The 16,487-nt window shown below is 49.7% G+C and overlaps 1 protein-coding gene across 1 annotated transcript; it reads right to left on the bottom strand.

The window, feature by feature from the left end:
* Positions 1 to 8,648: 8,648 nt before the first annotated feature.
* Positions 8,649 to 14,794, bottom strand: SLC16A6 (solute carrier family 16 member 6). Its single transcript, XM_009283480.1, has 5 exons — positions 14,557 to 14,794; positions 13,779 to 13,922; positions 12,873 to 13,001; positions 11,046 to 11,867; positions 8,649 to 10,429 (listed from the first exon to the last, which is right to left on the bottom strand). Exons 1-5 carry the CDS (start codon positions 14,789 to 14,791, stop codon positions 10,188 to 10,190), a joined length of 1,572 nt encoding a protein of 523 aa, XP_009281755.1. The 5' UTR covers positions 14,792 to 14,794; the 3' UTR covers positions 8,649 to 10,187.
* Between the last annotated feature and the right edge of the window lie 1,693 nt (positions 14,795 to 16,487).

Below are 16,487 nucleotides of genomic sequence, written 5' to 3' on the forward strand. Positions count from 1 at the left end.
GTTATGCACCGGCAGCCTCTAATTTGCTGCTTCTCAGGTCCCGCCAGGTGAGAGCCCAGAGCCCGTCCTGCAGCGGTCAGCGTAAAGGAGCGGAGGGAGATAAGGAAACGTAGGTAGGAACAATTTGCCTAACGCAGGCTGTTTGTCAGACCCTGGCTCATGAAATCGGGCAGATTTTCGGTCTCCGTCGCTGCCCGTGGCTGCAGGGCATGACGCAGGGCTCCAGCCACCTGGAGGAATCCGACGGACGTCCCCTGGCCCTCTGCCCAATTTGTTTGCACGAGCTGCAGGCTGCCGTAGGCTCTGACATTACAGAAAGATGCAGGGTACGGAGACGGGGCAGCCACGCAAGCTGGCACCCAACCTCTTCTTTCCTCCCCTTCCCCAGCGCTGCAGCTGTGCTGTCGGCACCCACCGCAGAGCCCTCCCGCTGCTCACCCCTCCGCAGGGCATCGCTGCCCACCCCGCCGGGCAGGGCAGACCCCGGCGGAGTTGGTTCTGGTGGCACAGGAGAGCTGGAAGAGCCCGGACCTGTGGCACATGTGCCAGCACCACCAGCCAGCTGCTTCCCAGTAAAGTCACCCGCTGCCCTGCAGAAACCAGTGCTCACGAATGTTAGTAGCACGTCTTCAAAGCTATATCACCACCCGTTCCCAAGGCCTCCTGGAGACAAGGGTGTCCAGGAGCAGCGTGTTATCATCAGAATGCTCTCGGCAGATTTCTGGCCACCCTTCTCCCTGGGAACCTTGTGCCTGGCTGGCTGTGTGCCTGTCCCGTGGTGGGGCAGACCCGCTGGGCCCTGGGAGCGGGGACCTGGCCCCCGCCTGCGTGAGCTCTGCCTGGGAGCCATCACCTCACGCTTGAGATTGGATTACAACATCAATGGTGTGCATCAATCAGCCCCTTTTTTTAACTTCCTTGCAGGATGAATTTCACAACCCCTACGTAGTTTGTGTTTCAGCTGTTGCTGTAGATACTGTAGCTTCTGTCTGTGCATGTTTTCTTGTTTTTCTCATCTTTCTACAGTCTTACAGACGTAAAAACTGAAGGGGCACATAAGTTCAGGGTTTCCAAAGGAAACTGTGGTCTGAGACATGCAAAGAAATGTCAGTGGTAGAGAGTTATACTTGTGGTTAGTAACTGTTTATTTGTTTTGCTAAGTAGAAGCAGGTGTTACAGAAGAGTTAGGGTATTTGGGGAAGGAGGCAGAAGGGTTGTGTTGCTCACACGGGTTGGGGGTTGAAAACCTTCTAGCCAGTATTAACCATATTGTTTTTAAATACAAGAAGCAGAATGCAGTGGAGAGAGAGAATGATTTTGCTTTAGTCTTTCAACATTAAAATCTTTCAACTTATTTCATTTTCATTTAATGTGTTACATCTTGAAGACAAGAGATAGTAATATCAAGGAATGCATGAATACGATAGTGAACTTACTATCAAGGAATGCATGAATACGATAGTGAAACAGTGGCAGGAACCCAAATGTGTTCACCAAACCCCTACAAGCGTTCAAGGAGAGCTGCATGTGGTTATTAAAATGCCTTGATGTGCTGCAGGACTAAAGCATATAAGCCGGGTGTATAGTATATGCAGAAAAGCTCATGTATTTAAAGGGTTACTTTCTGTCATTTACTATGGACTATTTTAAAATTTACTGTCTGACAAGAAACTACGAGTGCACTAAAAATTCTTCACTGAAAAGCTAATGTTTGTATCATCTCTTGGCTGACACTGGTTGCTAACGTGATGCTACAGTGTTTGCTCTCTGCTGATGCCATGTGTATGCAAGGAATGTTTGTCTTCATCACTCTTGAACACTTCTTTTCTAAATAGGGTCTGGGGTGTGCTGTATCCCACACAGCTGCAGGTGACTTGTGCGGTTTAATTCTTTCTATTTTATAAGACTAATAATAAAATTGCAGAAATGAGAGTCCCTGTGTAGAAGTAAAAGGGTGTTTGCAGGTGAAAGGGGCAGCTATGAATGAACAGCTGGGTGTTGGGGTACTGGCACTACTCAGCACGGATACGTGCTGTCCCGAAAGAGAGTCTCCAAGTACCAGGATCTGTCCGTAGCGTGGGTTGCAAGGAGAGGAGCGAAGGCCAGTTGCATCTAAGAGTTTGCATGACGATCAAGAGAAGATGCCTTGAACTTTAATCCAGGTTATTTACATAGTTTCTCTTTTTTTTTTTTAATCAGGTTCACAGATCTAACTGGCGCTTTGTGCAAGAGGTTTAATTTCCTGTGTCAGGATGTTATTTTTAATTACTGTGACCAGGATTTGGTTAGGGTTCCATTTTTCTTTACATCACCCAGGTAGGATGCTTCCTCCTCTGTGCTGGTAAATTGACTTCCTTGTACTAGGGCCCCAAATCAGGCTGACGGGGGAGAGTTCCCACTGTGCACAATTTTCAAGATTAATTTTTGCTCTCTGGTTCACTAATCTACTTTTGTGCTCCCTTCCTGGTCTTACACACTGTGAGCAATTAATTTCTCCAAAGTGTGTGAATTATCTGCTATTCTGACAGTGAAAAAGTACACACCAGAGTGCATCTATATATATTTAAAAAATTACTCTTTTGAAATAGAATCGCTTATACATTCTGATATTTATTGCTGTTGTTTCCTTGCTTATTAAAATTGAATTTGACATAAATACATAGTTTATGTCCAGTTATCACTTTACACACTGTTAGCTGACCAGTTTGGCCCCCTCTGCTGCGCTGAAGGTGCTTTTTACCAAGGAGAAATCCAACACGTAGGTCAGGCTGCAAGATCAGCATCTAGTCCTTGAAGACAAACACGGAGGTTGAAATTCTTGTCTCATTCAAAGCTGTGCAAAAGAGATTGAATAAAAATCTTTGGGATGTGAAGAGACGAGTGTAGATCTGGGAAGGATAAGGGTTGTCTCAATGAAAATATTTTACGAATTAAAGCTTGAACGTAGTTTTGTATTTAAATATTTGGGTGATCGATTTGCATCAGGATTCGCTCTAACTGCTGTTCAGGGAGTGGGTTTCCACCTTCTCTTTTCTGAGTGCTCTTGATTGTGATATTGGATGAAGCTGTGAAGGGCTCTGACTCCTCACCGGGGGAGGCAGGAGGAGAACAGCCAGCAAAAGGGAGAAGAAACAGAGAAACTGCCTTTATGCCTGCAGACTCCTTTCCAGGTACAGTTTATTTAATGTATTTTTCTTCGGGCAGAGCATGGGGAATTGCGTGAGTTACCAAAGGAGGGGAAGTCTTGCAAGGCTGGCGGGGTTTCTGTGCCGGCGAGGGTGGATGCGAGTGCTGCTGAAGGTGCAGTTTGGGGTTTTCAAGCGAGGGCAGAGACAAAACCCCTCGCCGGATTACGTGCAGCCAATGTTTGAGCAGAAAAGGGCCGTGTTTTGTGAGCAGCAAGGGGATGACTGCGTGTCTGTCGTGCAAGGGCTTGCTGGAGGTCGGGGAGCGGATTCCTCCGGTGGTACCAAGCAGATGGGGGTGGGATGTGCCCCCTCCGGTGCCCGCTCTCGCCCATGGGGGATCGCCGGGGGGCCCTTTGCTGCAGGGTGGTGGCGTGGCCGCCTCGCCTGGACTCCCCAGCCTGCGCTCCTCCCCTCGCCGTGGACGGGGACGGGGAGGAGCGGGGCTCCCGCGGTCACGCCGCAGCGGGGAGGACTAAAACATGGCAGGCAGCTCTGCACCGTGAGTGCACAGGCTTTTGCTTCGGGCTTCTCTGACTGTGTCTGGGGGGGGGACGGACCTGGTTTCGCGCTGGCTTTCCCTGGCAGTGCCGAACTGCCTGGTGTCCTTTGCTTGGTGGGACCAGTTGGCAGGAGCCCATCCCAGCGGCACGGGAGGCCTGCAGCACCCGATAGCGCCTGGGGCTGCCCCGCAGCAGGGCGCGGGGGCAAGGCTGTGCGTGGCTGATGCTGATAAGCCGTTGTTGCTGCGGCCTGGGGCGTGTGAGGGAAGAAGATACAGGCGCACGGGGTGTTTGGTGGCTGTTACTTGGTACGGTGAGGGTGAACTCGGAGCGCGCGCCGGAGGCCTGGGGCCGCAGCAGGAGGAGGGGAAGGGAGTGATTTGACGGTGGGCAGGGAGCCCTGTGGTGGGTGGGAAGGAGCTGGCTTTTCTGGGGGTTCAGCTCCAAGCAGGGCCCGGGCTGTTGCTCCACACGTGTTTTCCAATTTCAAGTTTCCCAGCGTGCACACTGCAATATTCGGCAAAGGCTGGCTTGTCCCCTAGCGCTGCTTTCGGAGGAGCAGCAGAGGCACGTCCTGTCCTGCATCCACAGGGATGCGTCCCGTCCCGCAGCAAGGCTAGCTTCTGGTGCCGGGATGCAGGGGGCACCCTGCCCCGCTCTTCCCTCCTGTCTGTGCAAGCCAGAACCTACTTTCACACCTGGTACGGGCTCTCTAGAAGAATGCAATCTGGCAATGTCAAGGTGTAGTAATTGCTGTGCCAGCTCCTGCCTGCAGATGCTGAATCTTGAGTAGAAGTGGCCATGCGTGTCGAGGTGTCCTCAAATCCCCGCTGTGCTCCGGCTGCCAGGGCCGGCTCCGGCCGGGACACACAGCCGCTGCGTGGTCACCGCCGGCAGAGAGAGGCAGGGATGCAGACCTGCGAGGGGAAGGATTTGGGTAACTTCCAGGCACAGCACTTGACCGGAGCAGATAAAAGGCTTCAGCAGCAGGTTTGTCCGAGTGGCAGTGTCAGAATCAGACCTTGTCACATATCTTTGTATCCTTCAGGCGATCTGTGCATCCGTCACTGTGTTAGTTAGTCATTCATTTACAGTCAGTTTATACCCTCTGTAGGAAACCTTCTCTACCATCACACACGGCGTGGAGGTGCAGTGGGGGTCATGTGTACAAGCTGCTGAGCTGGGGGTTAGGGCACCGCGAGGGGAGCTGACCCCGCTCGCTCAGTGCCCAGGACGGAGGTTAGGAGGATGCTCAGCAGGGGTTAGGAGAACGCTCGGCTTAGGCGGGAACATCACCCTGTTACTGTGCATGGGCAGTGGTGCGTGGCTGCCCTGTGCCCTCCGTGCCCACCTCCTGCAGTCCTTGAACCCCAGGTATAACTTCACAAATGGCCTTCGCTCTTCACTGGTGATTTTGGGTCTTTGTCTCATTTTGCAACATTAAAAAAAAAAAAAAAAAAGTACTAGCCACATCAACAGCAAAATGCAAAAGCCTCAATGTGCTTGAAGTGCTTAAAATGCCTAATTTTGATAACTTCCCATAGCACAAGTGCAAGCTGGTGGAGACTAAAGCGAATTAGCGGAGCAGAGGGGCAGGACGGTGGGTACCAACGTTGCCGGGGAGAGCAGGTTGCTGAAGCAGGAGCACAGGGTGGTGCTCAGCACCCCGGTTTGCCATTGCCCGACTCGGTCTTGCTGCTGCTCGGGCTCTTTGGGGCTGGTTTGGGCCATTCCTCTGCCAGGCTGACTGCGGCAAGCGGCCGGCAGCGGATAAAGTAGAAAAAGACGTTCACGACATTAATGAAAGCTTTGACAAAAAGAAAGCGAGGGAAACTATTGTCTCCTCGGCCTTATTCTCATAATGTCTGTGTGTAATAAGTCTTTTGATTATGCTTGTGGCTTCTGTGACAAAGCAGTGATTTAGGGGGCTGTCTTTACAGAGGCAGAGCTGCTCACACGGGCCAAAGTGCTGGTGAGTAATATTTTACCACAAATTGTTGTAACTGGAGCTTGACAACTGCAGTAGGAAGGAGGATGGGGGGTTGCATTTGATTTATTAGATGACTTACTGCAATTTGCAAGAGCGAGCTTTATGCTAGCGCAGCCACAAATTTGCAAATCCTGCAAGTAAAAGTCCATGTGAGTGAAACCGGGGATGGGAAAACTCTGTGTTTTGCTGCCGGGATCCCCAGAGGTCGCCTGGATCGGCAGGAGGCACGCATGCATCGTGGCTGCAAACCGGCTTCTCGAACTGACGGCATCTTGGGATGCCCGGGAGCCTTTCCCACGCGTCGGCGGTGCGGTATGCCGGTGGGAACCACGGGTCCTGTCTTTTGGTGTGGACAGCAGGTATAAAATAATTCCTCTGGGCAGCAGTGCTTTCTCTCCCAGCCCTCAAACCAAGCCAGAAGGTAAAGGGATGTTTTCCTAAACCCAACCTGTGAAGCATCTTTAAGATGAGCTTTAAAGAGGGAGGGAGGGAGGCTGCTGCTTGGGCTTCCATCACTGTGAAAATTCAGGTCATGTTTACTACGGGCAGCTGGAAAATGATGATCTCAGATGCTAACAAGTAACATCTGAAAGGAAGCATTAAAATGTTCAAGCTGTTTTGTAAGCACCTACTTTACTTTTTTCCAAAACCAGTTCAGCTATTTTAAAAGATTCATTTGTCCTGTTAAGTACCTGATGTCGGCTTATCTAAAATAAGTGAAAAAGAACAAGAGGTTGCCTTCCCTTTGAATTTCAAATGGAAAAATGGTTTTGGTTTTTTTTTTTTTTTAAAAAGACCCCAAAACAACAAACCAACCCACTGTACAGCTTCCTTTCTGCTTCAGAAAGGATACGTACCTAGGGTCTGAGGGCTTTTTGTCCTTCTGCAAGCTGACCTTGTGTAATTTCCTTTATTTACATTTGGCTGGCACTGGCCTCATTGACTACAAGAGTTTATACAACCACTTTTGAGAGGAATACCGATGCTTGCAGAAGTGAGTTTTGCCCCGCGTTGTCCTCTTATTTACTGGTACAAAGTAGATGTACAGTGCTACTGAATAAAAATAAGTATTCTTATCCTATTTTGTTCTGGCCTTAATGCCTTCATACCAGGGTAACAGAGGAGGACGTGGGCAATTCATTTAAACTGTGGGAAAAATTACTTAAAATTGTTTCTGTGCAGGGAGACAACTGATAGTGTTACAGTTTTATGTGCTTTTATTTATGTGAACAGTGTGCAGCCTTTGTAAGGCTTTTTTTTTTTTGGGTTGTTTTGAGGAAGCTGTTGCAAATAATGTTTGTTCACTGCTGTAATTAAGCCAGAGTCAAATTTGGAGACAGATTAGCTTCCCGGGACTTTGGTATTTGCGTTAAGTCTGCTCCGCTTGCACGCGTGATCACCTCTGTTCTAGGACTTCTGCAACCAGAATGAAAACAAATTGCACTTAATACGTATCAGTGGCGTGACGATTCCTTCAACAAGTAGTTCATTTGCAAATCTAATACCTGCATTGATATTTGGAATTAAGCAGCATGGCAGTGTTACTCCTTGTAGGGCTTGGTGATGCTGGGAGTTATGGGCTAAGCGGGGAAGGGCGTATCTCAGCTGGTGTAAAAACAAATAAGGTTTGAGGGACAGAAAATTGCCCTTTAGTGCGACTATCCTGCTATTTAGTGGCTTGATTTCTGATACATGAGCTGCCTAGCCTGGCATGGAGAAAGTATTCTGCAATTCAGGGAGATGATAAAATAATTACATGATTACATGCTTCTTGAAGACTTGAGGATAATGTTCCTAAGTGCCACCAATTCAGTTACCACTCAGAAGAAGAAAAGGCTCCTTCTAATCAGGCCTCCCCGGGTAAGGGTTTACAAGAGTACCCTTGAGGTCAGCGCTAATCTACCAGCTTCCAAGCAACTAATTTTAAAAGAACGTGGGATTGCCCAATTTGCAGGGTAAACACGCTACTTCAGGCTGAGGAAGCGGCATGTGACAGCCACGCTGCCACGAGCCCTTCGGGGAGGGGAAGCGGGGGCTGGACCCCACAACAACCTCGCGGGGCGAAGGCTGACCCAGCCTCATCCTAGGGATGGAGAAGAGGGAGAGGAGGAAAGTGTCTTCATTTCTTTATTAAAAAAAAAAAAAAAGGGAAAAAAAAAAAAAGAAAAAGTTTATTGCAAAACTCAGTGTTTTAGAGTATTTCCAGAGTCCACTAGGTACGTTACAAACAAATCAGTAAATCCTGCTTTGAACGCATTAAAGCCTGCTTCTGGGTCTTCTGCGCCCGCATACACACATACTCACTCGCTCCCCTGCTCGTGCCGCTACACAGACAGGAACAGAAATGTACTGTGAGGTCAGTGACAAACATATTATTTGATCTGTATTGGAAATCGTTGTAAAAAAAAAAAAAAAAATTAAATTACAGTAGAACCTCGCAAATCTGCAGAACAGGGAGCTTCCACACACACGCAAAACCTGGAGGCCTTATTCCACTTCCAAGCAGAGTTGTAATAGCAAAGTGCTGTAGTGAGGTCTCGTATCACAGACTTCAATAATCTTACAATTATAGTCTACAGAACATTTACCAAAATGCTTGAAGTATCATAAATTAACAATAAATAAAAAGTACATCTTAATGCAACATCGTTATTTGTTCATTTACTCACTGATTCACAAAACTCTAGTTCTCTGTAAGGGGTCTTCCAGTCCTGGGTGCAATGCAGCGAGGTTCTGCTGGCCGTGATAAAGTGCTGAGGCAGAGGAAGGACACGAGACCGCAGGTCTCGGGCAGTGAGGATGAATCGCTCTAGCCACTTGGTTGCAATAGTGCCTGTTTCTTTTCTTTTTTTTTTTTTTTGGACATCTAAGACAGAAAAAACAAATCAAGCACCTTCCCAAAAGAGTTGGTTTTTTGTTTGTTTTTTTGTGGTTTTTTTTCTTTTTTTCTTCTTTTTTTTTTTTTTTAAACAGATTGTCCCACATTTCTATGGCTGGTAAAATACAGACAGGTCAGCATAGCAGTTAATGCATGATGCCACTTCCACTTAAATACACAGAAATGTTGGTTTGGTTTTTTCCCAAACCAAAACAGACTTGTTTTATTTGTCCCCCTGAGTTGCCTAGAGGCATTAAGATGCATATAGGTGGGGTAAGCAAGCTTGTGTCACTGTGAGTAGGAATCTCTCCCATTAAGACTAAACGAACAGCTAGTACATCATCTCTTAACATTCCCTTCATGCCTTCAATGTGCACAGGCTCCAGTTCATTTCTCACTGAAGCCAGCAGCAAAAAAAGCCTCTCGCCGACTCTGGGGGAGCAGGGAGAGCTGGGGAAGGGGGTACAGCTCAGACCAGCCGCCCCGTGCCCGCGGGGTTGGCAGATGCGGGGAGCAGACTGCGAGGGGCTGGGTAACGTGGGGGTTTCCACATTCATTCGGTGATGTGGCAAAGACTTCCTTGTGCACCTGTAAGCGAAGGTTTTAGGTACATTAAGACATACTGGGCCAAATCCTTCCTGCGGGGTGGGCTGGTTACAGCAGCGGAGCTAGGTCCATTGACACCAGCTGAGGCCTTATGGAAAGAGATGCTGGATCTGTAGTTTATTTTTTTTTTTCCTTTTTAAATAACAACTGGGTTACCTAAGACCTACCTATTAAAAACAGCTACACTCTATGCTGTAAGTTTCCCAACAATTTCACAAGCTAGCAATACAAGATAGGTATTGAAGAGATTGATGTAAAAACAGCTTTCTGTTACACAAAAGATAATTTTTCCTCTCCCGTTATTTAAGCTAACCTCCTTTAACAATCTTAGAATAAATTAATAAATACTAGTTAAATTAGAAACAGTACATCAGATCTGACTATCAATAGAAAACAGTTCTAAGGATACCAATCAGGAGAAGAAAAATGATCTTATGAAATATGTGCAGTAATAACTGGCCATAAGACATATGGAGCCTCCGATTTCCCAGCATTTGTGACGTTCAAGTTAATTAGAAGAACATTAGCAATGGTTTAAGTCAGCTATCTAGTCTAGCCTCCTCCTCAAATCTGAAACATGAGTCCATATTCTTCCAGAAGATTCAGTTGGCTACTGGTGGTGTACGAAATGCTTGTCTCCAGTTCGTATCACCCGTTTCTTGTCTGTGTGGAATTTGTGGTAAGGGATGGGTGAGGACAGTCAGAGCCTGAGCTGCTTCTGCTGTTGCTGTTCTCAGTTTTTCTGGGATCAGTCAAACCTTTACCTATGCTTGTTATCAGGAAAGCAGGAGTGTGCATCACGTCTTCATGCTAGACAGAAGTTACTCTTATGTGGCTGTGTTTTCTATGGAGCTTTCCATTGTTGGTTAAAAAAGTTCTAATAATAAAAAAAAAGTTGTCGGTAGCAACTGTTCACATTTAAAATTTCACATTCCCTTTAGAATGTAGTTTTAAAACGTGGAGCAGAGCTGACGTTTTCCCCAGTCTTATGCCGAGTACATTAGATGGAGAAGGAACAGGGTTTTTTATGCCGTGCCATCACAGCCTTTTCCTGAATTTTCTGCTTTTCCAATATCCATTTCAATAAAGTCATCTGGTAAGTCTGGTACGACCTCCGCCGCGCTCTCCTCTGCGCACTGCTGCTGGCGGTGGCACAGCCCAGCCTTGCACGGTCTCACCAGGGACAGAAACACAGCACCCAGGACCATGCCAGCAGCACAGGAGTAAAAGGCTGAGCTGTAGTTCTGTGTCGTATCCACTAAGACACCTACGGAAAACACATTTACAGCAGTTAGCCACAACTGACTCTCCCTCTCCCTTGCCCATCCGTCCCTCATATAGGATTTTTAATCTGGCTACCACTGCATCGTTTTATTTGCAGAAGATACTTAATGGCAAACAGATGCTACCTTAAAAAAAAAAAAAGTAAAAACATTGTGTTCAGGGGTGTGTAGCGTCATCTTCAGGCAAGTCAGAACCCTTTGAACGCTGCAGGGACTCTAAGCCCAAGATGCATCTATTTATTATGCTAGAGACTTCACCTTTCTGCAGTGTATGGTAGAAACACATGCACAGTGAAAGCAATTTGTTTCTACTGTTCACTAGAGCCTGAAGTGATGCCAGTTTTAGGTTTCTAACAGGATCAGGGTAGCACTGCAGTATTTTCCTTCACTGAGGTTCCTCAGTAGAGACTGCCTCATCGGTGGGACTCTGCAGAGCTGCATTGCAGCAGTCTTCTGGCTCCGAGAGCCTCCTAATACTAGTTGCAGGGCTTTTAGGATGGTACTATGATTAGTGCTGCCAGAACACTTTCTAGACAGAGATCAGCACCAACAGCTGTCAAACATACCAAAAAAAAAAAAGTAGTTAAGTTTTAGAGTAACCTGCAAGGGGTGGTCCAGCCAACCCAGCTAAGCTTTGAATGAAGACATAGACTCCAGCCGCAGAAGACATCTTTGCGATGCCAACCACGTCGTCTTCTGCCAGGAGGGGAATATGCGTGCCCGCTACTGTTCCAAGCATGAACCCAAAAAATATGCTACATGTCATCAAGCCCCAGAATTCAGAGGCAAAAGGGAAGGCAAACAACGCTACAGACAGCAGAACAACACAGATGAGTTCGATGTAGATCTTGCGGATAGGCTTTTTGTTGAGAACCCAGCCAGCTGAAATTCTTCCAAAGACCTCTGCGATCGCCATGGCCGACAGTATGTATGCAGAGTGGTCTTTGCTGATGCCAAGGCTGAGACTCAGGGGAATGATGTAGAGGGAGGGAGCGAAGAAGCCCAGTGTAGCGAACAGGCCAAAGAATGCATAACAGATAAAGCTATAGTCTCTCATCACAGAAAAGTCCAGTAGTTTGGTTTTTGGTTCTGGAGGGGTGCTGTTATTTTCAACAAGTATCTGTACGTGTTCCTTTGGTTCTTCACTTTTCGGCTCTGCTTTGGTGTTTCCAGGCACATTGCTGGGTGAGGTAGTTATTTCTACTCCTGAGTCTATGGACTCTATTGAGGTGCGTGTTTGCTCATTTTCAAGCATGTACTTTGTCTCTGTGGGCTCTTCTGGAGGCTGCACTTTCACTTCTTCTCGCTCTTTGATGATAATGGGTCGCAGCAGTGATCCGCAGATGACGATGCTTAGCTGTAGCACCCCGACAGAAAGGAGGCTGTATCTCCAGCCAATCTGCTCCTTCAAAGCAGTAATTGCTGAGGGAAGAGGGCAGAAGAAGAAAGTGTAACTAGAAAAGCCTGTAGTTACACCAAGGAGCTATTTGAATTTACAGCTAGGGAAGTAACTGAAGCTTCATCGCTGGAGGGTCCCAAGCACCTCAGCTCTTGCAGAGGTTAAGTGGGGGTCCCTCCTGGTCCATCCTGCCCAGGACCACCCAGGAGTCTGGCACCCATGTTCCTCCCATCAGCTGCAGCAGACAAGAGCTAGAAGTTGCATTTAACATCTGGCTAGCAGAAGCTATCCTCTAGGTAGCCCCTTTTGAGGTCCCAGCGAGTTTGGGATGCGCGAGAATAAAGGTGGTGTTATTTTTAGTGAATGACAGCAAACTCAACAGTTGAGTTTCCTCTCTCAGCTGACCCCACCCTGAAACCAGCTTCTAGAGGAAGTCTCCTAGCTCTACTCAAAGGTGCATGTCACTGCTTAATTACAAGCCTTCATTTGCAATCAAAGCTGCTTTGCAATGGGTATTAGCTGAAAGCAAGCATGCACAGCACAAGACCACCTGAACTGCAGAGGACAGGTGGTGACAGGGACATGCTGCCTGGGGACAGGTCTCCAAAAGGCTGGAGCAGTTCAGCAGCCCGTGCTAAGCACAAGCCCACTAACCTTTAGGAGCAGTTATGTGTACTGTGTGTATTTTAAATAGCTGAAGTTTCTCGGTCTTATTTTTAGCCTGCCAGATCTATATAGGGAACCCGGCGGGCTGTGTATCAGTGAGGCACGTCCTGCTGTGGCAGGTGATGCTGGGAAGAGCTCAGGCATCGTTAGACCAGTCTCTAGGATTACTTGTAACCCTGCCTGCAGGGCACGAGTGCCACGGGCATGTGAGCAACCACCTGTGGGCTTTAGCAGCTTGTGGGAAGGTCCACAAGCACGTGGGTATCGATGGCCTTTGGCTCCCATTTGCCTGGGAAAAGGGACTGGAGCAGCGTTGCGCTTTACGCATGCACATATCAACTCTCAGCGTTCAGGCACTGTACCTGGTGCAAAGGAGAAAACTGCAAAACATTCCCCTGTAGATGCCACTGCTGTGACCAGCGAACGTCTTTTGTCAAAATACTGTGATAAAATGGTGACAGTCGGGAGGAAAGAGAGGCAGTATCCAAGGCCTGTGAATAAATGCCAAAAATTGCCATAACAACAAGTAAGGGAGGGGGAAACACCGATGCGAGAACACGTTAAGTCAGCTTTCCCAGTGGCGAGATTACAGTATCATTTCGGCCAACTCAGCATGTCACCCTGGAAAAAAATCATTGGGGAAACCAGAATGTTATTTTTCTTTAAATTGAAAGGGGGCAAAGAAAAAAAAAAAGGAAAGAAAAAACAAGACAAGAGACCCAACCTCCCAAACCTGCTAGATAATGCCTTCTGTTCCCCAACAGCCAGCGGGGTCCACTTTGAGGACCTCATCTGCTTAAAGAGTTTGAGGCTGTAGCAATTGCTCCCCTAAGCGAGGCAAGCTCCCGACCACGGATGTGAGCAGGACACCCAGGCCAGATTGGAGAGGGGGAAAAGTATCAGGGGGGAAAAAAAAAAAGAAAAAAAAAGAGAGAGACGGAGAAGTTAGAGGATTTGACCCCATGAACAGCTTTCATGTCCCCAGCGATCCCAGTCAATCAGAAGCAATCAGTACAGCTGCACTAGCACAGTGGTCTGCAGGACCAAGTCCCGAGGTGGTCCCCAGGGTGACATGGAGCAGAAAGCCAAGCCTTCAGCCCAGGTCATCACCTCTACCAGGAGGGGGAGGTCAGCTCAGAAGGAGCAGCAGCGTTTCTCAAGCACTCTCAGTATCGTGGGGAGTAAAACCCCCATAGCCAGAGCCACGCTTGCGGGAAGCCACAGGAGTGAGCAAAGCGTTCGGCAGGTACAGGAATAGGACGACTCACCAGAGATGACACCAATGGTGACATACATGTCCACAACAGTGCGGGCAAAGGAGGCAGTGACCATGCCAGTACTGATCAGCACCCCTCCAGCCATCACCACAAAGTGGTGACCGAAGCGATTGCTGAGGACCGTTGATAGAGGAGCTGGATGGACGGGAGAGGAAGAGAGCCGTGGTCAACACCCAAGTCAACAACTTCACCAGCTACCATCTCCTTCACAGGCACTTCTTGTACCCCTGCCCAGGTCCCCGTGACATGCCACCTCCCCTGCCAGTTGACCTCACACAGCAGAGCATCACCCCGGAGCCATCCTTGGAGCACTGCAAAGCTCACGGCATTTAGGATGTGCTAAAAAAAAAGTAATCAGAAGAGACTAAGACGGGCATGTGGCAGCCTGGGACAAACCAGCAGCAACATCCACAGACACCAGTGGATTTCAGTGAGGCTCAAGTTATTTCTAGTACTTTTCACTACGGAGTTAGGTTTCAAAACTCTTGTTTTCACCCCTTGCTGATGAGAGCTAAACAGCCGGGCCAGGATCAGCGACACGGACCACATCCCTGTACCATGCAGAAGGACACGAGATGGGGCTGAAAGGGGCTGCCGGGCTGAGAAAGACATTTCTTGGTATTTCAGAAGCATGCAGTCTCTGGGCTTTATGGCTGTTATTTATAATGGTGCCATTATAGACACGAAAGCCACAGGTACCAGGTCCTCATATGCTGAGTCAGCAGTACGATCGCCCCTTGCACTCGTGCTGAACGCCTGTTACTCTTACCTGTGAAGGTCTGTACAAACACACATATGGATATTATCCAGGATATCCTGCTGTTGGTTTCATCAAAGCTTTCCATCAGGTCATTAAAGAAGACACCAAATGATTTTATAATGCCGTATGTTAGAGCTTCCACAAAGAAGAAAGCAAAAGCAATTGTCCAACCCCATCCTCCATCAGGCACTTTAGTATAAACATTTGGAGCGGTGCACAGCATTTTTACAGCTTTGACAGTCATTTTTTGATCTGGAAAAGAGGGGAGAAAGAGCCAGGCATCAGTTTAAGATTAATTTTGCTGAAAGAGGCATGGCCTAGCAGTTGTAACATCACCGTGGCACCTCTAGCCGGTCCCTGCGCTGCCGAGGGATTAAATGCAGGAGTTGGGCTGAAGTTTCTGCCTTGGTCACCCCACCGGGCTCATTTCTGCTGGTGCCCTTTGAGCCCAGGACCAGAAACTCTCCACTCAGCACCCGGGCGAGCTGTTCCCATCAGCAAAACCCAGCGCCCGGGAGCTGTCATCTGTATTTTGGTGCGTGGGAGTGGATGAATGCAGTTCGTGAAAGATCCACCGCGGGACCCAGCACGGGCTGGTAGAGCCGCAGGAACTCCCCAGGAGCACCTGTCCTGCCTGCTGCACCCTCCTGCCTGGCCCGGGGTGGCCAGTGACACCTCGGTACCACCCATGTGCTGCAGGGTCGGTCAACGATGCAACCCACCATCGAACCCTGCGATGTCCTAAACCCACCAAGCAGCCGCTGGCACTCGGGGCGATGGCAGCTCCTCGGGAGCTTGCCCGTTCCCCAAAATGGCTGCTCCAGGGCTGCCAAGCCCCAGCTGCCCACAAGGCTGTAGCTTGGAAACAGGGGGTGGGGACACCCCCACTGCCACCAGCTCCCCATGCTGTCCCCTGCAGCCCTCAGGGTCACCACCACCCCCCAGGGCAGGAGGAGGCTGAAGCCCTAAGGGCTGCCGGGGGGCTGGAGGGGACCACCCCGTAAGGCACGGGGGGGGCGGTCTCTTCAGCCCTGCTCTGTGTCACCCGGTAGTTGTGGATGCGCAGGGGCAATTTTTGTCCTGCATGGGGCTCCTCGCCAAACCCGAGCACCACCACACCTGCGCAGGGGGGACAGTCCCAGGGTCAAACCCCACCGCTGGCTCCCAGCGGCCACCCCGGGAGGGGACCATGAGCTGCCACCCCAGGCGCTGCTGGCCCCCTGCCCCATGGGCTGCCTCCGGCCCCACGCCCGTGGTGTCCTGGGCACAGCGTGAACCTGCGGCTCTTGCAGGCGGCACGTTTCCTCCCTGCCCCGCCGTCCCCAGCAGCCACCAGGCATTTCCCTCCTCCATTTTATACTCCAGATCATCGGCACGACTTTCTCGGCAGAGGAAGCCAGAGCGGCTCCAGCAATGCTTCCCCATCCCACTGGGGAACTTCTCACGGAGGACCAGGCGAGTGCGTGCGCGTTCCCGGTGGCACTGGCACCAGCATCCACCGGAGACCTGTGAGCGGCCCCACGGGAGCCTGGATGGGGTGGGGGATGCAGAGGCCCACCCGAGGGGTCCCCTGAGTGGGGCAGGGGGGTCTTCAGCACCCCGCTGACCCCTCTGCGGTGCTGCATGGTGGGTCAAGGCTAGTGCATGGCTCCCTTGGGGGCTTTTCTGCCGAGGGATGGAGCGAGGCGTGGGCTCCAGCATCCCTCTGGTGCTGCCTGCACCCAGGCTCTGCTGCAGCCCGGGCTGGGCGAGGGGCAGCCTGGCCGGCCGGGGGGCGCAGGCAGGACCACCGCTGCGTGCCCAGGCGGGAGTTGAGCCTCTGCCCAAAGTTTGTGGGAAGTGAAGATACCCCCCGAGAGAGGCAACGGGGCTGCAATGAATTCCTGTGTCACTGCACAAGGAATGGGGGGAGATTAGATTAGAAGGAAGCACGCTATTTA

Source organism: Aptenodytes forsteri, unplaced genomic scaffold (genome assembly GCF_000699145.1).
Source record: "Aptenodytes forsteri isolate BGI_AS27 unplaced genomic scaffold, ASM69914v1 Scaffold86, whole genome shotgun sequence".
Classification (NCBI taxonomy): domain Eukaryota; kingdom Metazoa; phylum Chordata; class Aves; order Sphenisciformes; family Spheniscidae; genus Aptenodytes; species Aptenodytes forsteri.